Here is a 23899-nt window from a genome sequence, read left to right as displayed (position 1 = left end):
TTAACATGGTACAAGGGCCTAGGTTTTAAGAATAGTTGTGGGCATCCTGATGAACAAAATTAAAATATATATATAATAAAAGCTTGGGGAACAAGTTTTTCAGCATGTGAAAAGAGGAATTTAACCTAGACAAATGAGGATGAAACAGGCTTCAGACCCAGAAAATTACCCAAAAATGAGGATCAGCAGACATAGAAGGCTTAAGTTGCTAAACCAATGACAATGAAAGAAAATATGGAATAAATTAAAACATCTAACACTATCCAAGTAAATCAAAGACCCCTGACCTGCCAAGCTGCTTCTTGAACTCTTTGCTCTGTTCCGTCCAACGAATCTTCTCGCCCCCCAGTCCGTTTATAAGAGCTGTGGCCGCTGTCATTTTTCTGATGCAGGAGTTCGCAGCATCAGTGAGTCGCTGTTTTTCACTCACGGCTGCATCGTACTGCGCCTTCACCTGGTTCAGTGCTTGTTCCCTTGCCATCAACTCACTCTGAGCCGCATTTAAATCGTCATCTGCCAGCTTCAGACGAGCTTCTTGCAGAGTGAGGTTAGCCTAAGAGTATCATGACTATTAGTACAGTTTATTAGATAGTAGCTAGATCTACATTTTGTGAACATGATAAGAGTTACTTTGAGAAAATACCCTAAGGACCATTAGACAAGATATAAATTCCTACTGGACTAAAAAAACAGGATTACAACTTATTGCTTATTGCAGGTATTTTCAATCAACAAACTATCCACATGGTTTTAAGGTTTTCATAGTCTTGTGTGTACCCAGAAATTTAAACAGATTGGAGTTATTGTTTCCTTAAAACAGGAAAATAGATAACTTATCTGAACAGTGGAACCTTTCAAACCTTGAGTGGCAACACCTCCTTGTTGACGCTGTGGAAGAACGCCATAGCCTTGGTCCATGAGAGCAGACCGGCCACGTCACCACACACTCTCTTGGCAGTGTCCATGTTGTAGTCTTCCATCTCAAAGTACGGATTAAGCAACTCCACCATCTCATTGTTGATGATGTCCTTGGGGTAATTCTGTAGCTGCAGCAGGAACGTCGTGCTGGCCATCATCTGATAGAACATTTAATGTAAAAATGGAGAAAAACAAGTTATAAAGTTTAAGGAGTTAGTTAAAAATAATAGTTTTTAGCGCAGCAACACGCGCCGGGTAACTGCTAATGCAGCATAATAGGAAAGAGTAAAATGTACTTGTCAGACTAACAGATACATAACAGAGTAAAACTAACAAATACTGTTTAGCAACAAATCAACGAAGAAGATAGGAGAGGAGGGTTAATAACTTCAACTTCCAAAAGTTTTTAGTTCCAATATCTCAATCTCAACTCTCATATGATGCCTGCACTAATACTTTTGAGTTAAACTTCACCTTAGACACCTACAGCTATACCTATGTAGTTATACCTTAAGAGACTCTGCCCAGGAAGGTTTAGGGCAAGGAGCCGCAGTGTCTCCGATGACTGAATGCAGCTTACGTTGGAATAAGATCAGCACACAGTCCATGATACGCATGATCAAGTGTGGAGGCCGGCCTAGCTTCCGCACAGTAGCTGGAAACAACAAACATTTCATAGTTTACAGTATCGTCAGGTAAATGAGTAAATCAAAAATTTATATTTGGGAATCCTGTTGCATAATGCCCTGTTCTACCTTAAACCCTGCTGAGGTACATTTCATAAGTAAACATAAGGAATTATATTTTGAAACTTTTGTTTGATTATTTACTTAACTCAAATATGCTTGCCATAAGGGAAAAAATAAATCTGTGCTTCCTTTCCAGCAGGAGAAATTATTTGTCAGTGTCTCTGATACTGTTTATTTAAGTTAGTTAAATAATATTTTCCAAAGTCTTTTAAAGATTTTATAGACTATCGAATTGATATTGGATACGACAATGGGTAAAAGACATCCAACTACCAAAACATCTCACCAATATGCGCAGGTTTAATGGTATTAAGTGCAGCCTCTGCCTCCTCTAGCGCAGGTTTGGCCGCCTCCAGTTTCTGCTCTGCTAGTGCCTTCTCCTTCGCAATGTACTCGACCAACGCCTCAGCCTTCTCCTTCACCTTCATCACCTGGTTCTTCACCATCTCTGCCTGCATAGCTCTCTCTGTTACCTCCATCAGGACTGTCTCTGCCTGTGAATTGATAAATAGTTCAATAACATGCTTTTATTATGCAATGACCATCACTTCTCAGTTAACAACTGTTTATTGGAGGTACTGTTGTCAAATATATTGTATTATATGATTAAAAAAGTCAAAGTCACTTAAAAAAATCATCTACAATCTCATAAACAGAATCTAGTTCAGTGTGGCTTCCAACTTTGATTCTAGGACAGCTCTTAGAAGATGTTAGGAAGTTTGTTGTGCTATTTTGGACTGATAGCCCCTTCTTTTATGCTTGAAATGAACCTTCAAGATATAGTTTGTCTTGCAAAATATTCCTAATACGGTCTAAATTGGTTGTACTTCATTGATGTCCATTCCAAAAGTCAATAAACAGAACCATTTCTGGTCCTGGAAAAAAATGTCTGGCCCCCTTTAATTATGATAGGCATTTGACTGTTGAATCTTATCAGCCTCACCTTCTGAGAAGCCTGGGCCAGTTCCCTCTCCATGACTGCCAGATCCTTCTTCAGTATTTCCACGGACTGAGAGGCCTCGTCCAGTTTGGCCAGTCCAGTGTCCATCCTCAGAGCTCCGTCCCCGAGCTCCTTCTGCTTGTTCTGGTAGATGGTCTTGTAGCCTCCAATGAAGTTCAGGTACGACTTAGGGGTAACATGGGTAGCCCGTCGGAATCTGTAAAATAAATTTAGAATACAATAGCAGAAAGTTAGGCTTTAGCGTTGATTTGTCATTACACCATTTCATCTTTACAACTCATGCTAATTGCAGGCATAGTTGGGAAAATTAGTCAAAAATTCCAACTAGGCCTAGTTAGAAGTTATTAGTTAGTCACGTAAAAATTAACTGATAGAAGTTATAGTTAGTTAAAAAAACTAACTGATAGAAAATAAAGTTATTTTTTGTAGATGTTAGCTGTTTGTTGGGCAGTTTTTTTAAAGGATTTTGTAATGACACATCTTGGTTACTAATCAATACCATAATACAGTATGAGTAAAGTTTGCGCACAATGATTAAAAAACGGCTCCTAAGATTTCTTCAAATTGCAATGCTATTGGGGGAGAACTGCTTATATAATACATTTGCATTGTATGATCATATGATGTATTACCAACCAAAGGGATAATAATTACGACTGTTCAAAAATATTAAGTGTTTTACCGCAAAACATTATACACTGATATTGAACTAAAAATCTAAAGGAAAGGCCAAGGACGTTTTGTAGTTTTCGACGATGCGCCGCACGAATTGATGCGTTATTACACCAACCCCTAATTATAGTTGTGACGTTCCGCGATCCCAGTGACTTGATGCAATAACGGTCAACAGATAACAGATGTTGATGTTATGTATCATGTTGACATTTTTTAAATATTATATTGTAGACATTTTATAGATTGCTCGTCCACATGAATATGTTTGTAAGGTAAATTAAGGATGAGTAGATGTCTAACAAAAACGAATTGACTTTACAACTTAGCTCGGTCCCCTGGTACTTGTGTTTTAGTCAAACATTGTCACATTTTACATTACTACAACAGAAACAAATGACTTAAAACTTGTCAGATAATGAACATCAACTGAATATAATATTTTGACACTTGAGATGATTTATCAATCACCAAACAAACATTCCCCCTTCCCACCCCTCAGTGCTTGGGGTGTTGGTAATGGCCGTCACTGCCCTTCCACAGGCCCACTGCATTCCAAAGCAACTGGACTTTGACTTTCTCTTTCCCAACCCCCCACGTTGTTTGTCTTCAAGGGCGCTGACCTTTCACGGCCGCACGCAACCCTCACTGATCACGTGAAATAGATAACACGTGTTTGATATGATTCCGCATAATTGGGAAAGCTAGTTAAAAATTGTAACTAGTTAGAAGTTATTAGTTAGTCCCGTAAAAAGTAACTGATAGAAGTTATTAGTTTAAAAAATAACGAATAAAATAGAAGTTAGCCAAAAAAAACTAACGAATATTGCTATTCGTTAAAATTTCTATTCGTTATTCCCAAGTATGATTGTAAGCAGCAATATATAATATTCCACATTCATCTATCTATACTATTATAAAAAAGAGGTGGTTGCTGTATGTGTGTATGGGAAAAGTAAACTCGAAAAATACTGGTCGGATTGGGCTGAAATTTGGCATGATGATAGCTCACATTCCCGATTAACATATAGGCATATTCTTATTTCAAAAATCCTTTCGGGCTCCGCCCCAGTGGCTCTGGAGTTTCCCATGTTAACCTTATGAGAAATGGAATTATTGAATCTTAACAGCTGTTTCAATTAAACAAGTTGGTTCTGTTCTATGATGTTCAATAGCATTAAAGTTACAAGGATTACCAACAGGGTGCAGCACTATTATTTCTTTTACATTTATGACAACAGCTAATTTGCAACCAAAAGGTGAGTGAGCGTAGCGAACGAACTTCAACCTGGAGGCGTGTTAGCGTAGCGAACGAGCTAACCTGAAGGCAAGTGAGCGCAGCGAACGAGCTCCAACCTAAAGGTGAGTGAGCGTAGCGAACGAGCTCCAACCTAAAGGTGAGTGAGCGTAGAGAACGAGCTCCAACCTAAAGGTGAGTGAGCGTAGCGAACAAACTTCAACCAGGACGTGATTGAGCCATGCGAACGAGATAATCTTGAAAATTAAGAAGTTAAACGGGGCAAAGCCCGCGGGTTACAGCTAGTAGGTGATATAGGAGATATTTATGCTATTATTATCTTTACTGGAAACATCATGTTTATTGTAATATGGGTTGTATCAACTGTCCTTGACATCCTTTAAGACTCTCAAGCCTATTTTACTTATTTTATCTCTCTACATATTTTTAGGTACAATAAGGAGACTGTGGATTGGTTGATGTAGTATTCTTTATACTGTATATTATCAGCTGTTGTCATTAATTAAAAAACAATGTTTACCTTTTCAATTTGCAGTTGTAAATATTACTTTCAATAAAAGAGTTTATTCAAATGCGTGCTTATTATGAACTCTAATTCAAAGTCACAACAATTGGCGACGAGAAAAAGTTTTTCAAAATTTCTACTCATTATTTGGATTTAAAACCTTTTCTAAATTTCGATTTTGTACATTATGGATGCAGAACAATTTACAGCACTACTGAAAGCATTCACTGAGAGCCAAGTCACACTTGCAGCTACACTTGCAAAGAAGATTACCGAAAAACTTCAACTTCAACCTCCAGTACAACAGAGTAATACGTTAGTAAGTATTCAACCATTTGAAAATTTCGATCAGAAAAAGGAAAAATTTAAAAACTATTTGGAACGCTTTGAAAATTATCTTGCTGTCAAAAACATCTCAGATGAAAGGAAAAAAGCACAACTTCTTTGCGCTTCAATTGGCTCTGTTCACTACAATAATCTTACATCATTAATTGGACCTGAAAAACCTATCAAAGACCTAGATTTTGCTACTTTGGTCAAATCACTACGTGACATGCTTTCACCACACAGAAACGTTGTAGTTTCACAACATTACTTTTTAAACACTTATCAAAAAGCAAATCAATCAATTCCTGAATACATAGCTTCACTACAAAAAGACCTGTCTGAATGTGAATTTACAGTCCAGTGTGAATGTTCAAAACAAGTTTCAGTCTCAGATACATTTTTAAGAGCTCAATTCATAAGAGGCTTAAAAGATGACTGGATTCGAGAACAGTTATTACAATCAGACACTACTTTATTCAAAGACATTGTAACCAAAGCTACTGCTTTGGAAGCTTCCCGATTAGAGACCCAGGCTTTGAACAAACATCAGCATTCAATTCCAACTGATGTAGATATCAATAAACTTTCAAATGTAGGTACAAAACATCAGAGAAGTCGTTCAAACTAACGTAAGAATCCAAATTCTGGTCATACTTATCGTTCTCAATCAAAAGTAGATTTCAATCGCCTAGGTTTTGGAGATCTTTGCTTTCGATGCGGTAGAAATAATCACCGTGCAACTGAGTGTCGCACTAGCAAGTCATCACTTCATTGCACTTCCTGTTCGAAACAAGGCCATGTAGCCAAAGTTTGCATTTCAACCCAAATGAAAAATAAGTCTTCTACCAATCAATCTAAGTTCAATTCAACAAAGTACATTTCTTCAACCTCTGATGACATTCCGCTAGGCTTAAATCAAATCACTGAAGTTCATCCAGTTACCAAACCTAATATCATAGACATATTTGACCAGAACGAACGATCAAATTTACCCGATTCACAAAAGTATTTTGCTACAGTTTCAATTGATAACAAGCCAATGCGTTTTGAGATAGATTCCGGAGCAGGATTTACATTAATACCAGAAAAGGCTTTCAATGAGTTAAATTTCAACGTCAAACTTGACCCAACTAATGTGTATTTCCGTGCTTATACAAACAATGTATTTAAACCATTGGGCAAAGTTACAGTTGAGGTTACTTACAAAAACCATAAATCAATTGAAGATATGTATATAGTTCCTGATAATTGTCCAGCAGTCCTAGGAAGAGTGTGGATTCGACACTTACATATAAGTCTACAAGAAATAGATGATGGTTCAAATCAACCTAACTTTTTCAATGTCTCCGAAACCTTCCATTCAATTGATGACATATTTTCTGAATTTTCCACAGTTTTTGACCAAAGAATTGGATGCTTGCCCAACCACAAAGTTACACTTCAATTACGTGAAAACGCTAAACCTGTGTATACCAAAGAACGTAGTGTTCCGTTTGCCCTTAGATCTCAGGTTGAGGAAGAACTCAACAGTCTTGAATCATCCGGCATAATATCTAAAGTCGATGCTAGCGATTGGGGTTCGCCTTTGGTTGTTATTCCTAAAGAAAATGGCACAGTGAGGTTATGCGTCGATTACAAAACAGGCGTAAATGATCGTCTTGTTTCATCTAATTTCCCGATCAAACACATTCCAGATGTTTTACACTGTTTGAGAGACTCTAAATATTTTTGCAAGCTTGATATTTACAAGGCTTATTTGCACATTCCAGTTGATGTCCCAAGCAGCAAAATTCAAACTATTACTACACACCGCGGTACATATTTGATGCATAGACTTAGTTTCGGAATCAAGACCGCGCCTGCCGAATTCAATCGCATTCTAAGCCAAATGCTAAACGGGTTACCAAAGACTGAAGTTTATTTTGACGACATAATCGTGCACGGTACAACAAAAGATGAATGCTATAATAATTTACGGTTGTGTCTATTCCGTCTACATGCGAACGACTTGCATCTAAACAAAGACAAATGCAAATTCTTTTGCGAACAGATTGACTATCTTGGTCATGTGATTAAGTACAATCAAATTTCAAAAAGTCCAGAAAAGATTAAAGCTGTTTGTAATATGCCTCAACCAAGGAATATTGATGAGGTCCGGAAATTTCTTGGAATGGTTACCTACTACGCTCGATTCATCCCAGACCTATCTACAAAAACAACACCTCTTCGACAGCTTCTACAGAAAAATAGAAGATTTCATTGGTCAATAGATTGTCAAACTTCATTTGATTGTCTCAAGGAGGAAATAACTTCTAAAAGAGTTCTCGTACCATATGACCCCCATCGTCCAATCGTTCTAACATGTGATGCCAGTCCTACCGGAATTGCAGCTGTAATGAGTCACATAATTGACGATGAAGAGAAACCGATCGCTTACGCATCCAGATCCTTAACTCCATCAGAGCGAAATTACAGTCAGCTCGATCGAGAAGCTCTTGCGATCGTGTTTGGAGTCAGTCATTTTTACAATTATCTGTATGGACTTCACTTCACCTTAATTACAGATAATGCCCCTCTTTCAAGAATTTTCCATGAAAGCAAATCCTTACCACCCATGACTTCCAGCCGTCTACTCCGTTATGCTTCTTTTCTATCAGGGTTTAACTATTCAATACGTTTCAAGAAAGGGGAAGCAAATGCTAATGTTGATTGTTTATCCAGAGCTCCAGTGACTCAACATTCTGAAACCTTAGACATTTTCCTAAACAATGAAGTTACCTTGCTACATTCAGAAACAATTTTTGAAATATCTTCTGAACATTTAAATGCAACTATTCTAGCCTGGGAAACTGAAGCTGACCAAAATCTTAGAGAAATTAAAAGGAAACTTTTTTCTTCTTCTGCTGACCTACCATACACATTGGACAACGGAGTACTTTTCAAGGAAACTCGTGCTGTCATTCCTAACAGCCTTCAACCTCAAGTCTTACAGCAACTACATGCTACTCACATTGGTATTACAAAGATGAAGCAATTAGCCCGAAGATACGTTTATTGGCAAGGGATTGACAAGGACATAGAGAAATTAGTCCAATCGTGTGAAATTTGCGCCCACATAAAATTTAATCCTCCCAAAGCACCCCTTCATCCATGGGTAGAGCCAGAAGAAAACTGGGAGCGTATTCATATAGATTATGCGGGGCCTTTTCAAAACCACTACTTTCTTGTTTGTGTGTGTGCCAAGTCAAAGTGGGTAGAAGTTAAAGTATTGAGAAATGCTCCTATAACTTCTAATACTATTATTCTTCTCGACAACATTTTCTCATCTAATGGCTATCCTCAAGTGATGGTATCAGACAATGCCACAATTTTCACCAGCGCAGAATTCAAGAAATACTGTTCATCCAATGGAATTTTCCAGAAACTGATTGCACCTGGACATGCAGCTACAAATGGTCTTGCTGAAAGAACTATCCAGACTTTGAAGCAAAGATTAAAAGCATTGGAAGATGACCATCGTCAAATACATACAAAGGTTCAAGAGATTCTTCAACAATATCGTGCCACTCCTCTCTCAAATGGACAATCACCAGAATTTGGATTCTTACGGTAGTTTGAACGACTTCTCTGATGTTTTGTACCTACATTTGAAAGTTTATTGATATCTTCATCGTAGGATCCGCATCAAGCTGGATGCTCTTTGACCTTACCATCCGGCAAAGAATCCTCCTTCGATAATAAGAGTTCGAACATTCAATGTGGGGGAGAGAGTTCTCATTAGGGAGTATTCACAAAATAATAAATATATATGGACATTTGGTGAGATTATACAGAAACTAGGGACTCTTCACTATATTGTAAGGTTAGATTCTGGAAGAACACTGAAACGTCATCTAGACCAACTCCGGAAAACTCGAGTAAAGAAGGTTCGTTTCAACGAATGTGAAGATGTACCTAATCAAATTCCACAAGTTCCAATGCAAGTACCCATACTTCCGCAACAGCAAGTTCCTATGCAAGTTCCAGAATTAGTCAGATTACCAGCTGAAGAGAACTTACAACCAACATCACCACGACCACGAATACGATGTTCAACCCGCACTCATAAAGCTCCAGATTACCTTAAAGACTATGTTACAAAATGAGTTCAAAATAAGTGGGGGAGATTGTAGTATTCTTTATACTGTATATTATCAGCTGTTGTCATTAATTAAAAAACAATGTTTACCTTTTCAATTTGCAGTTGTAAATATTACTTTCAATAAAAGAGTTTATTCAAATGCATGCTTATTATGAACTCTAATTCAAAGTCACAACAGTTGATTTGGGGTATCCGGGCAATTGACATGAACACTACTGACACATCACCAAACACAATCCATAAAGTGATTGTACTGAAACAATTGATTGTATTTACTGGGTTTGTTTTTTAGGAATTGTCTGTTGTTTTCATAACATATTCTACAAATCTATAAACAACATAAACTTCTCACCGCTGGAAATACTCGAGGGAAGTTTTTGAAACGACGTCCTGAATTGATCCTAGAGCGTTGACCAGTTCGTTCTTCACCTCAGCTGTGCACTCAATCTCAAAGTCGGTGATGAAGTGTTTGGCTACAAGCACAAGGGCGTCTTTGGGCCACGGTTGATACCAGTCAATCGTACAGCCAGACACCAGGGCAGGGAACCTTAGCGCACGGTTACGGAACTTCTCACCCACCTGAGAAATCATTACAACCGTTCATACAATCATGTTAGACAGGTTATAGTTGAGAAAGCAGATTGTCCTGAATGGGAGAGAGTTTATCCTGGCACAAAAACACCTTTCACTCCACATTCAGGTAAGACTTCTATCCCTTAACACATGAGACCACAACATAGTCACCCTAAATCATAAGTAGTCATGTTTGTCCATTATTTAGTCATTATTACCCCCATATAGACTATCACTCTCTAGCTGTTCTCAATGACCTGTAGAATTACAACTCATAGGCTATTATTGTTTAGGGAGTTGATCTCTAGTTTTATTGACCATGAAATAATAACCATTGACACATAAATAAAATGATTTCAGAAAAAAATTATAAAAGATCCATGAAGGAGGAACGTTTGCAGTCAGTGATTTACTATTATTACATTGTTTAATGCATTTTTTTATGGACTCGTACTCACTACAGAAAAAACTTAGGCCAAACAATTCACCGATTTTCTAATTAATAGGTTGTTTACCGGAGAGAAGCAGAACACTACATGCAGGTTCTGACACGTCCGAACCAGAAAGTGTTCCATGACATTCTCATGGGTGAGTGTGCGCTTCGGGTTTTCTCTCTTCATGATCGGAGTCAACTCTTGGATAATCTCCGCCTGTTCATCACGAGTGAACAGGTTGGATATCACACCTGACAACAACAACACAAAATTTGTGTAAGACAGTAATTTAGAAAATCGGAAGAAAATAAGTAAATATAGGAAAACGAACAAGATAAAATAAGTTACCTGAAGATAAAATATTGTTGAGGTATTCCAGAAAGCCTTCTTCCTTTATGTCGAGATCTGTAAAGATGAATGTGGTTCCCTTGCCTTGCACGCCGCATGTACGGTAGAGCAGCTTCAGGTCTTCAAGGAAGTTCGCAACATTGTAAGACCTGCGGAATAAAAACATTGTCAATACATTCAAATCCTTACTTCACTGTAACACCAAAAATATTTTAAATTTTGTTAAGAAAAATTGTTTACAGCAACATTTATACGATTGTGAGCTTGAAGCATGTTGTTTTTAACTATCATGTTTCCCATGGTTACCCAGGTTGTACACTAAGTGTGTAATTTTTTTTTATCCCCTCCCCCTGGAAATGGGGTTGGATTCCAGATTCTGAAATGTTCTGAAATCTCGTTTTTACCAATTAGTGATGGGCTATCCACAATAATCCTTGAAACAACACAAATTCAACATCACCAACAATCAAATTTAAACAAAAGAAAAGAGTGTCATATACGAAAAAACTTATTCATTATATCTAACCTAACAGCACTACAACTACAGAATGTCACTAATCCACTTTTGTCCCATAGTTCAACATGGCTGACCTTGTCAGAGCTATCTGGAAGGTCTTGTAGCCAGCTATGAAGGAAGCCAACTTGGTCAAGCTCTGTTTGCCAGATCCACCAACACCAACCAGCATCACGTTGCCTCTAGGATGTCTGATCACTCTGGATATCTATGTGAAAAACAATACATACCCATAGAAATGACTTGATTTTAAATTTGAAAACATTGCAAGAAAGTAGGTGATCAATTGAATATTAATTAAAGTCCTATTAGCCACTTGCTTTTATCACAGGATTTTAATTTGTTTAGTTGTTTTTTTTTTACTGAGAAACATTTAAAAAAAAAAAAAACTTAGAAGCTTGTTTATTAGTTATTAGCTTCTAGATTCATATTATTAATTGAAACCACTGGTGTTTATTTAGAACTTTCTCCACAAAAAACTTCAACAGTTCTAAGTAACTGAGGATGGAGGAAAATTATAAAGGAAACTCTAGAGCCAAGAAGCAGAGGTAAAAAAAAAAAAAATTTATACTTATGATGGAATGTAGATTAGTTCAGTTAAGTGACAGTTCACTTAAGGAGAGAGGTGTACCAAAAATAAAACTTCTAAAAACATTTCCATTTTTTTTTTAGAAAATCTTTGTTGTAAAAAGACATAGGTAAAAAAAAAACTAAAAATTAACCTGCAAACAGCACATAATTTTATCTTAAATCTAAAATAATAAGTAAATAAAAGTGTTTGTGAAACTTTCCTAAACTATCAAAACTTTAAACAACCTTGACAAGATGCAGCATGGCGTCAGGGAAGAACACCAGATCCATCCCAGCGCCACGGACCATCTCATTGAACTGTGCCAGGAACATGTCTAGCCGCTCTCGCAGCTCGTTGAAGTTAGTCACAGGCTCGTACACTTTGGGCAACTCCATGTCTGCGTCCTCGCCTTCCTCTCCTGTGGGTTCTGGGGCGTCCCTACACAGTTTCAAAATGAGATGTAGTAGATACAGTGTTTGTGGGTAAAAGAATTGTGGATCCCAGGCAACACATCAGTGGAAACAAAACTTTGTAGTAAAAACTATATCTTTTGAGAATAAAAAAGCCTGGTGGACACTGAGGTATCTGAATATCGAGATGAAGAAGTTGTAAAATCAGGGCTTGCGGTTAATAAAAATAATACTTTGGTTACTAATTTCACCCTGAGATGTCTGGGGCTATCTCCTAAATATATCAGTAGAAGATTAAAATAAGTAAGTTAAAAACACATCACCTTTGGTTAAATTAATCTATAAACATTTTACTGCGGGTTTAGGTTTAAAATTTGAGATTATTTAGAAAAATCTAGAAGTATAAGAATATATATCTAAATTCTATTTCCGTTATTTTACTAAATAAAGAAAGGTGGAAAAGGGATACTGATTTACGTTAAATTTACATTATTCATAAAACACTCTTTTGAGGAACTACGTTTTACAAGGCATTTCAAACCTTTTGACTAATAAACTTAACAATTTTTTCCAAAAAATCATACAATCTACTTTACTGTTATCAACTTATATTGTTATCAAGTAAACAGACCTCATGAAATCAACAAAGGCAGGGTTGGGCTCAGCCATAGTTTTATAGTTAGGTCCAAGTTTTTCTTCCACCATCTGCAGGAGCGAGTTGTCAAACCACTCTTTGTCTTGGATTGAAGTCAATCTGTTGAAAGTTATGTCATGTTAGGGCAATAAAGATTACTGATTGAAAACAAATATTGGTAATCTGCTTTTTCTGGAGCACCCTAGTCATCAGACCAACCATGCACACTTATAACATTTTGAAAAAGGCAGTTTTGCAAGTAATAAATTTTGTTCCTGAGGAAGTTATTATCGTGGATTGATAGTTACAATTAATGGAAACATTAGCAATTGCATAATCGTACACTGAGACAAATTCTGCTCTTTTTACCAACCAAAACTTCCTCATTTTTCAAAGCATCACAATAGTAAACAGTTCAATGAAAAATGGCTTAGAAATTTAGTATACAATTTCAAAAAGCCCGAAAGAACATTTCACGCTATGATTTGTTGGTTTTTGTGTATAACCAGCTAGCCGAGTGTTTGTAGTGTTTGACTAAAAATCAGAGGGTTGCTGGTTCAATCCTGAGAAGAGTAACTAGCTTTTTGATAGCTTGAAACTGTAACCAACTGTCGTTGGGCTTTTAATACAATGTTCCTGGCTAAAAGAACCAGCTGATCTTAGTGAGAAGTAACAAATCTATTGTTTCATCCAAAACACTCATCTTTTGCTTATCTTTGTCTAAAAAAATGCACCCTGAGTTAAAGTCTAATCTATTTATCGTTCTTTGTTGAACACACCTGTCAGAGAAGACTCTGGAACACTCGTGTTTCCACAGCACCATCAGTACACTCTCAGAGTCTATGACGGTACTGAGTGTCCCGACCATGCCTTGCCAGATGCGGGAGAGATCTCTCAGACTGAACACGTAATGGAACTTGGCTGGAGTCGGCAACAGTCTTAACTACGGGAAACGTAACTCTTAAATCTACTCTCTGAAGATGTTCTATACTTAGCGGGGTATATTAGAGTTAAGTTTGTAGTGATGTGTCAAAACCAATACTTGAATCTTCAAACCACCAAAAATTGTTTATTCATCAGTCCCCTTTGATCCATCAATTCTGTCCATCTGTTGCATGAGCCAAATAGCTATCTGAAACACTGACTGCAATGGAGGCTTACAACATTAAACTGAGTTAAAAGAAACTAAGTTTTTTTTTAGTAACTCAGTGTTTGGATGTGTTGCTACTTGCTAGCATAGTGGTTAGCGTCTCGAACTTCAGTGCGGGAGGGATGGGTTCAATTCCCTGCACATCCATAAAACATTTAATGGGTCTGGACCCCTTTCCCTGTGTTTAACTTTATCTTCATAACAAAAGATGCCACTGGCGTGGATACAAGCAAAAAAAGTAACACTATTTTATTTTGTTAATATACTTTCAATACATTTTTTCAATTAAGATTTTCTTAAAATATATTTTAATCAAAATACGTTTTGATTGTTTTGAATTTTGACTTTTATGTCTAAAATTCAATTTCTGGCCGTTAAAATGTTTCTAATATCATTCTAATCTAATACATCCTAAATGTTGTATGATGTCTTTGTTTTTGTTATTGGTCTCACCTTTTTTCGCTCTAATGTTCTTGGAAATGTCATTTCTGAAATTTGTGTCCAACTATTGTATTATTTTATCTTTATACATGTTCTAGGCTGTAGAAAGAAAGCCCGACATTTAAACATTTAACAACATTGTCAATTTGACTCGTTCACAAATATATCAATTTCATAAAAGACTTCCAATATAATGGAAAAATATAGCAGCTTTATTTGCTCTGTTTGTGACTTTTAGTCCATATAGATTACAGATAAAACTCACTCTAGTACATTGCCACAGCTCTCGAGTCAGAGGGATGAGTTTCTTGACCAGGTTCCGTACTTCGATGGTGAACCCTCTCTTGGCATTGTAATGGCCTTCTCCAACTACTCGGAATATCTTGTCAATGTTGGCGTCACTGGGCAGAGTGCAGTTGAACACGCAAAACTGACGCTTCAGCCTTGACGGAATGTCATTACGACCCCCACCTAAAATTTAACAGATTCACTTTATTTCAGTATCTAGAATTATATTGACAGAAGTCACCTACTGAACACTGAACAGTGAAAAAGCCACAAGCTAATTAGGCTAGACTAGTACACAATGAAATTTCCATGGTTCAACTGCTACATTGGACTCTAGTAGGGTGTACCTACCCGGTTGACCCATAGCCGCCACAAACTGCATGTCCACTATGGTGGTGAACTCTCCAGGCTTCTCCAGGCTAGATTGGTACACAATGAAATTTCCATGGTTCAACTGCTACATTGGACTCTAGGAGGGTGTACCTACCCGGTTGACCCATAGCCGCCACAAACTGCATGTCCACTATGGTGGTGAACTCTCCAGGCTTCTCCAGGCTAGATTGGTACACAATGAAATTTCCATGGTTCAACTGCTACATTGGACTCTAGGAGGGTGTACCTACCCGGTTGACCCATAGCCGCCACAAACTGCATGTCCACTATGGTGGTGAACTCTCCAGGCTTCTCCAGGCTAGATTGGTACACAATGAAATTTCCATGGTTCAACTGCTACATTGGACTCTAGTAGGGTGTTCCTACCTGGTTGACCCATAGCCGCCACAAACTGCATGTCCACTATGGTGGTGAACTCTCCAGGCTTCTCCAGGCTGTAGAAGCCGTGCATGTCCATCGTCTGCCGCACAATCTCGTTGGTCACCTGGTCTCCCCACTCGTTGATCTCAGGCAGGTTGATGTCGTCAATGAACACAGTCATCTTACGACCTCCTGGTGGACCGAACGTACTGCCCATCCTCTTCTCTACATAGCTCTCGATGGTTTTCTGTTCATAATGTTACATTTAGCTTGATTGGAGGAAAGAACAATTTCTTGAGAATAAATTAATGAACAAGGAATGGATAAAACTAACTTATGTAAGAAAACATTGCATGGGGTTGATAGAACAACAAAGGTTCACAACACAATTTATTTAGCAGAATTTTAGTTGTGTTGTTACCTTTTGAAATATATCAACTCTTTTTATTGGTAAGTTAATTGAGTATATGTATTTATTTTTCCTTAATGCAGATATTCATTTAAACTTTTAAAATTACATATTTTAGTTTAACCCTTTAATGTCGGTTTCAGTTGGATAGTTATGTTATGAGATAGTTATGTTCTTGACGTAAAGAGTTTTAACATCATGTCTGCTACTGGCATAGCTACCTTTCTCTTCGTGGTTTTAGATAGGTTTTGCTTGGTTTTTCACTACTCACTACTAGTTTTTGAACTATTATAATAGTTTAAGTGATTATGGATTAAGTGATTTAATAGTTTTGAAAAACGATTGTGTAGCCCATCATCTCATGACAGAACACAAAGAGTTAGCTATTGTACTGAGTATGAAGTTCTAGCCAACCATTTGTTAAAATTTTTTATTATAGATTTATCCATAGTAATTTAATATTTTACTATTTATATAATACTTGAAGCCTAATACCTGAAACTGGTAAGGACTGGTGGCAGAGGAGAAGTTGAAAGACCTGCTCAGATGTCTTTCAGGACTCGCTTTTTTCATGTAAGCCTTCATCATCACAGTCTTGGCACTGCCTTGCTCTCCGATCAGCAGTACTGCCTTCTCCTGAAATTCAAATTAAAGTTTGATACACATCTCAGTTTATAGTAACAACTCGCCTTTGGCTCGGGGGGGGGGGGGGGTTCAGCCCCCAAGGTAAAAGGTTCAAATCCCACTAATCACTAACGGTTATGAGATAATGCCACAACCCCTTTGCTTCCTCCCCCTAAAGGGATGTGCAAAAGTGATCCAGACTAGATACTCCTAGGAAAGCAAGGAGATAAAAAAAATCTTTTAATATGTCAAGTACAGAAAGTTACCTGCTTGGCGATGGTGTGGATGAGGTAGTCTATACGCACGTTGTCCACTATAGGTACCAAGATACTGCTGTAGTCAGGTGTGGTGGTCTCAGGATAGGCGTAGTTGGTCACCATAGTGTTCCACAACTCCCATTTGCCTGAGTAACAAACAATGAAATAAATTGAAGTAACTTAGGGTCTAATGGCCTACGTAATGAAATGAAATCAACTTTATTCATACTTTGCAAACATGTGCACGAATGGCAAGGATTTCATTGGGTTAGCAGGCTATGTAAATGGGAAAGAGTCTATCATGACACAGAACACACATAACTTAGACAGCGGACAGCAATCTTTGTGATTGATTGCTAACACATTCTCTAAGAACAGTACAGACTTTGGAAGAATGGTACCACATTTTGTTTGAATAAATAGGGGGTTAATCCATGAGAATTCCTTTTCTTTGTAAAATGGTCTCTCCAGCAGCCATCTGGAAATTGTTATCCTATTTTGAATTTCTTTTAAATTTTGGGTTGTGCATAGTTTGTATTTTTGGACAAGAGCTTCAGTATCATCAATGGGCTACATTTCCCACAGTATATGTGTCAGAACCTCAAGGTCACCACAAGGATTACCCTTAATTGTTAGCACCATACCGAATTTCAGAAATTGATCTACAAAAAAAGGGGTGATTTTGAAAATACTTTTCACTATTAAGGTGTGCAACACCTCAAACATTTCGTACATTTTTAACCAACTGTTTACTATCAGACCTATTACTTCTTTACATACTCTATTTTATTTGAATACCATAACGCACCTTCTTTGCTTACTACAAAGTCAAAGATGGTGCTGTTGGCATTCCAGGTTGACTTGGGTAGATCGAGCATTGTTAGTTTCTCCTTCACAAAAGAGTCAAACTTGAGTCTGTCGGAGAGGTCCAGAAACGCTCCCATTCCCCAGATCAGAGCAAACACATACAGACGATGAAGATGTTCAGAACTCAATCTGCAGACAACGCAATAAAGTCATTGGGATGGTTGAACATGTGGTTGAAGTTTAGCGACAAATATGTTTGGAAGAGGATTTTCAGTTGTAAGTATTGAAACGACGAAGTTATATAATAATACCTCTTTTTAGAAGCTGACTTAGAATATGATGGTCCTTTCTTATTGTTTTTAGCCTCTAAACAAATATATCACTAAGAAAAATTAATAAACTTAAACAGGAATAAAATGACCTACAAATTTTGGGGGTTCCATAACATCCAGTGTCTCCCATACATACACTCTTTGCTACACCAAGCTCAATGAACACCATCTCCTATGCCACAACTATAAGGTGCAGGCACACTGCTACTTCAATTGTTTTATTAATCTTTCCTGCAATGAAGAATGCCTAGTGTGGATGAACCAGAGAAGCATAACTGCGTTTATTTTGCAAAACTATTAAAACTCTTCGCTTGACAATTTGGAATTCAAAGAATAATGGTAACGGAGGCCAAATATACGATCAAAAGTATTCAGAGTTTTCTAGTGCCATTATGCTCAATTATTCAACACATCTATATATAAAGCCAAAAGTACCCATGAACTTTTAAGAAAACTACAAGTCACACCCCCATAAACCACATACTTAAAATGTTCGTCATGACGAGAAACCTTGCGCAAAATTATCGGTTTTTTTCATAAATTATTGCCCTTTAAGGTCATAATTGCTTTCCAAAGGGAACTTTCCATATACTTAATATTAAAAATACCTCAGCTGTTCTTATTTGTATATTATTCTTTCAATTTATTACCTTATTAAAATCTGGTGTGATTATTTGTTTGTAATGCTGTCTTCTGTTTTGTTTATTTCAGCTTATCTTAACCAATCAATAGTTTTTTATAATACTTATTAGCAGAGTACCCGTCCTTCGTACGGGGTTGGAATATAAGTATAAAATGCTTATTGCAGTTATACTCAAGCTTTGCGTTTGCAATAAGGGACGACACAGTTTGATAAAATTTGTTTTTTTAAATTTACAGTATTCTATAGTATTACACATCTATCATAGCCATAATGTTCTACCACTTCACCTAAACAATAGAGAAAAATAAATTATCAACAATTCGCAAAATATCACAAATTATTCATGAAATGAAAAACATAAACATAACTGGGAATGTAAGCTATCATCATGCCAAATTTCAGCCCAATCCGTCCAGTGGTTTATGCGTGATTGAACTTTAAACACACAAACTAACAAACAAACAAACACACAAACTTTCACATTTATAATATTAGTAAGATGAAGTCAAACGGGTTGAAGCCCGTGGGCAATAACAATAATTGTTTAACAACAATTAGTTGCTTAGTGGATCAAAATAAAATACAACAAAAATTTTGTATCCATAGATACAACACACTTTTAAGAAAGAGATCTTACAATTATCATCAACTATAATAATTTCTTCATAAAACATTTAGAGCCTTAAACCAGCAATGTCTCCCATCATGGTTCGTGTTCTGGCGGCGGTGTTAGGTGCGGCTGCTCGGTTCCTGTGGATTTTGATTTTGGAGCAGGTATGGGGAGTAGATTGAGTTTTGAGAGTATTCGTTGCAAGTGTTGTATTTTGTTACAATTGTTGTATCCAATGGAAAAGAAACATGGTCAAAAATGAACAACATTTTCTCAGTTTTGAAATCAAGGATGCATTATCCTTATCAAGTCAGATGAACAATTATATTGAACCTGAAGAAACGTTAACGACCGCCTCTTATCCAACTACTCCTCAAAGTTAGTCAAAGCTATTAGTCTTGGCGCGTGGAGTAGCGGGGAGTGTTTATTGGTAATTTCAAAAAACATCTGGCCTACACAGCTCGAGGGTGGTTCAGCTCTTCATGGCCAGGAGAGGTGGACGGGAGATGAACAGTAGTGAAGGAACCGCCCAGACAGATTGCTCTTACAGAACTGAGACATCCTTTGCAACATCTCCAACAACCATCAAAATGAACCCAGTTGTTCCTACAACTTCGATTAAGTCTATCGTTCTGCTTGGCGTGGATGCCATGTGCAGTTATAAAAAGTAGTCCAGTGAAAGAAGTGTAAATAGTTGTACACACTACTATAAGAAGAAGGGGAAGATCAGAAGAAAAAGAATCAGAATTCATAGCAATAGTCCAAGCATTCATTAGTAGTGATCTTTTTTTTTAAGAAAATAAAAATCCAAGGCAAGATAATAACGTATTTTATTAAAATTAGAGTACCTGTTGCTCGAAATCAAGCAATTGTCAAGTACCTGTATTACAGGAAAACTAATAACAGTCATAATTTTTGATGAGATTCAACTAAAAGCTTATGTAACTAATCGAAACTAGATAGCCTGTTGCTCGAAATCGAGCAAAACTGCAACTTGTAATAAAATAATGAAGATCAAAAAACATAATCAGCAAAACCTCAATCAGAGAGTCACTCTTAAGTAATTTCTATGACTGATTATAGAAATGAGAAAGATATTAGGTGGTAAAAAATTATAAAAGTAATCTACGGTAATGTGTAATGTTACTACGTTTACGATTGAACAAAAATACCAGTATAATATTGATATTGTGTGTGTGCTGTAATATAAGAACTTCTTACCCCAGAACTACAATTAAACCAAGGTTTTCGACTACAAGGCTTTTGTCATGGTACTAAAAGGTGGTTCCCCTAATTTTTTATGTAGGTAGAAGTAGACAAAACTCACTTGACGTCTGGTATCACAACCTCCTTAACTTCGGTGTCATCTTTTGTTTCCTTCTCCACTGGCTTTTCCCCCTCTACTTCTTCTTCTTCAGGAGTGTGGATGGGCACCAAGCCTTGCAGCAGAAACAGCATCTGGAATAATTTTACTAATTTTTAAACGTTTTCCAAAATTATACACCATCTAAATTTGTATTTCTCCCCCAAAGCAACTGTCACTCTGTAAGCAACCCTAGTAGCTAACTATAGAAAAGGGGGTAGCTTCAATAGAAACACACATTGCCATTTGGATCCAGCTCTACTTTTGAACCATGAGACCGGGGTGTGTGAGTAACCCACACCTGACCTTTGGAGCATTAACCAGGACCTTAGCCAGCCAGTCTGTCAGTCAGTACCTGAACCCTGATTTATTTTTATAAAAAGTAAGACACAATTTTTTACAGACATAATTAATTGATACATTTCAATGTTATGGTGTTGTAAATGTAGTATATATACAACAATAAAAGGAAAATGTGGTAATTTTCCATATGACCACATCTCAAACTTGGCACCCATCCATAATGTACTGAGTTTGTGGAATAGGAAAAAAGGTTGAAGCAAACATCCTATCAAAATGCAATAACAAGGTTATTGCTCATGACAATTACTAAAATACGATATCAAGAGCCTAATCAACTTAAGGAAATCAACACTTTACTTCCATACGATTGTCCTAATTTATAGAATGCTACATAAATATTGTGTACAAAATGTTTGGTCAGGATTAAAGTGACCTATATCCAGTCTTAAGTATTCCGTGAGGTACTAGCCTGCTGCACAATGTTGCACTGCAGCACCTTCATGGTGAGAGATAGGTTCTGAGTTCCCCAGGTGTACATGGCAGCAAACGAGTCCTCAAACAGCTGCTGGAACACACTGACCTCCTTCTGGCTACGAGTTTTGAGCCAAGCCTCCAGCACAGGCCTCCAGTCTAGACCCGAGGAGCTCATGTAGACCTGTCACAGTACAAGGCGGATCACAAGAGCCGTACCGGATAGAGGAAATACTACTAAGTTAGTCACAAAAAGTTATTATAGTTCGGTCGCTTAGAAAGCGACCTCCTCTAGCATTGGTTTAGCATTAGCACGCAGGTCGCTTTCTAAGCGGACGAACTATTCATGTATCAGGAAATTTGTCTAGGTACTCCCAAACTCAGCTGACTGACTGAATACTCTTGGTTTGAAACTGATGGAACCTTCAAGCTGTTCTTGAATGAATGGTTCTGGCTAAAGAAACCGCTTATTTTTTACAGGAACAAAGCTATAATCTAATTCAATCAACACTCATCTCCACCCATCTCTAACTCAAACACACCAAGGTGGATCAGTGTTAGATCTAATTTAATCTGAAAATCCAGAAGGCTTTTATCTTTGTAAGGAAATATCATAAAACCAATAGTGCTGATACTAATATTAATATTTTAATACTATTATTGGAGGATAAAAATGGGTAAGTGTTGGTGTAAATGGTCTTGTGGTTGAGAATGTGAATGTTTACAAAATCTCAAATATAAATCACGCTAAAAGCAATGAAAAACCCCTCAACAACTTAATCAAATTTAAAATAATAAAATACTATTAACACTGAGTCATGTTACTGCCATTAAGAATGCTTCAAAGTATGAATGCTACTGTAGTTAAATATGCTGAATGGTATTTACATGTTTAATACACTCCCACTTAAGATTTCTGCTTTAAAATATATATCCATTAGAAAAACCCTTGTAATTTAAAAAAAAGTCATAATTAGCCTTACCATGCCGTTTCTAGAGACTGTGGCGGGAGACGCGTTATCTATGTTGTGAGGCTCAAATATTATTTTGCAGGTTGGAGACATGTTGAGCCTGTCTCCATTGGCCAGAGTCAGAGTTTTATTGTCATCCAACACGGAGTTCAAGTTCTCTATCCAGATTGAGTCGACCGGGCCATCCAAGACCAACCACACATGATCTCCTGAAAAATATTCAATAATGGAGCTGATTAACGATCAGTACAATCATTAAAGATCATATTTAAAATGCTTGAATCATGTAATCTTTAGGCCGACAAAGGAAAGAGGAGAATGGAAATTCAAGCATAAGAAGTCAAGTCAAGTCAAGTCAATCATTTATTTTCACACAACGTTTTACAGATGGGAAACAGGTGAAATGGTCATGGACAATTAAAATACGTAAAACTAATATACATAATAACTATAAAATATGCTAAGAAATCAAGTATATACATCATTTAAAAAATCATTAACTTTGTAATACCCTTTATTAAGCAGCAATTTGGTAACTTCTTTTTTGTATTTTTCAGAAGATTCTAATGATTTAATATTATCTGGCAGTTTATTATACAGTTTTTTCCCTAGATATTGTGGAAGGGTTTCTAGTGAGGTAAGTCTATGAATGGGCAGTTGTAAATCATTTCGATGTTGTGTTAAATAATTATGGTTATGGTTTTCATTCATAAAAGATTCAAGATTTTTTTTTATAAAGATTAATATTTTGCAGGATATAAACTGACTGAAGTGTTAATATTTACAATTCTCTAGAAGAAACTAAAGGATCTCTTTTAAAAACAGGACAAGGTTGCTGAAGCAAGAAATATAGGTGCGAGACAGACTGAGACTGGACAGGTAAAATTTTTTTGTGTCTAATTAAATGCCACTGGCTCTTTGAAGTCAAAGTAACAACTCCAGTCTTGTTACTATCTAACATGAACCTTATGTTTCATAGAATCATTGATTGATATAGGAAGAAATTAATTTAAGAAAGTTAAGATTTCAAAAGGAAGAAAGTTTAGCCTAAGCGATGAAGTATGTCTTATACAGAAGACCACTTACATGAACATGGCAAAGGAAAGTTGAAGCTGACGAAGAAGAAACATCATATCAGAAAGAGTGGAGGCATTAAGTGGTTGATTTGCCAGATTGTACAAAGAGTAAGAACTAAGAACAAATACGAAACCTTTTTTAACTTTCAGAGACTTCCTCCAAAGTGCAGAAAATATTCCATCAGTCCAGTCATTGGTGGCGACATCCAAACGCCCAAACATCTGTGCAGCCGTAATTGCTTTGGGGTTCATGCGCATCTCTCTGAAACAAACATAAACATATATTTCATGTTAATTGTGGTCGTAAAAAAAATAAAAGCACATATTCAAGAGATGGGATGCTGATATAAAAAAAAATGTAATAATCTAAAATGTCACAGCTGTTT

The 23899-nt window shown here is 36.9% G+C and overlaps 1 protein-coding gene across 1 annotated transcript in view; it reads right to left on the bottom strand.

Annotated features, from left to right (window-relative positions):
* LOC128995692 (dynein axonemal heavy chain 5) overlaps nucleotides 1-23899 on the bottom strand; it is a 104438-nt gene that overhangs the window by 14660 nt on the left and 65879 nt on the right. Inside the window, exons 48-68 of the mRNA XM_054420710.1 lie at nucleotides 23648-23775; nucleotides 22450-22646; nucleotides 21465-21650; nucleotides 20657-20787; nucleotides 17746-17933; nucleotides 16947-17083; nucleotides 16552-16692; nucleotides 15654-15894; nucleotides 14872-15077; nucleotides 13795-13958; nucleotides 13013-13135; nucleotides 12217-12409; nucleotides 11478-11608; nucleotides 10887-11035; nucleotides 10620-10789; nucleotides 9884-10110; nucleotides 2611-2824; nucleotides 1954-2161; nucleotides 1428-1573; nucleotides 861-1076; nucleotides 288-553 (exon numbers count right to left, since the gene is read on the bottom strand). Coding sequence (XP_054276685.1) covers nucleotides 288-553; nucleotides 861-1076; nucleotides 1428-1573; nucleotides 1954-2161; nucleotides 2611-2824; nucleotides 9884-10110; nucleotides 10620-10789; nucleotides 10887-11035; nucleotides 11478-11608; nucleotides 12217-12409; nucleotides 13013-13135; nucleotides 13795-13958; nucleotides 14872-15077; nucleotides 15654-15894; nucleotides 16552-16692; nucleotides 16947-17083; nucleotides 17746-17933; nucleotides 20657-20787; nucleotides 21465-21650; nucleotides 22450-22646; nucleotides 23648-23775 — 3762 coding nt within the window. The remainder of the gene's footprint in view (nucleotides 1-287; nucleotides 554-860; nucleotides 1077-1427; nucleotides 1574-1953; nucleotides 2162-2610; nucleotides 2825-9883; nucleotides 10111-10619; nucleotides 10790-10886; nucleotides 11036-11477; nucleotides 11609-12216; nucleotides 12410-13012; nucleotides 13136-13794; nucleotides 13959-14871; nucleotides 15078-15653; nucleotides 15895-16551; nucleotides 16693-16946; nucleotides 17084-17745; nucleotides 17934-20656; nucleotides 20788-21464; nucleotides 21651-22449; nucleotides 22647-23647; nucleotides 23776-23899) is intronic.

This window comes from Macrosteles quadrilineatus, unplaced genomic scaffold, assembly GCF_028750875.1.
Source record: "Macrosteles quadrilineatus isolate MER2022 unplaced genomic scaffold, UCM_ALF_1.0 Scaffold_5__1_contigs__length_97177068, whole genome shotgun sequence".
NCBI classification, from domain to species: domain Eukaryota; kingdom Metazoa; phylum Arthropoda; class Insecta; order Hemiptera; family Cicadellidae; genus Macrosteles; species Macrosteles quadrilineatus.
This window is presented reverse-complemented; position numbering and strand designations above follow the sequence as displayed.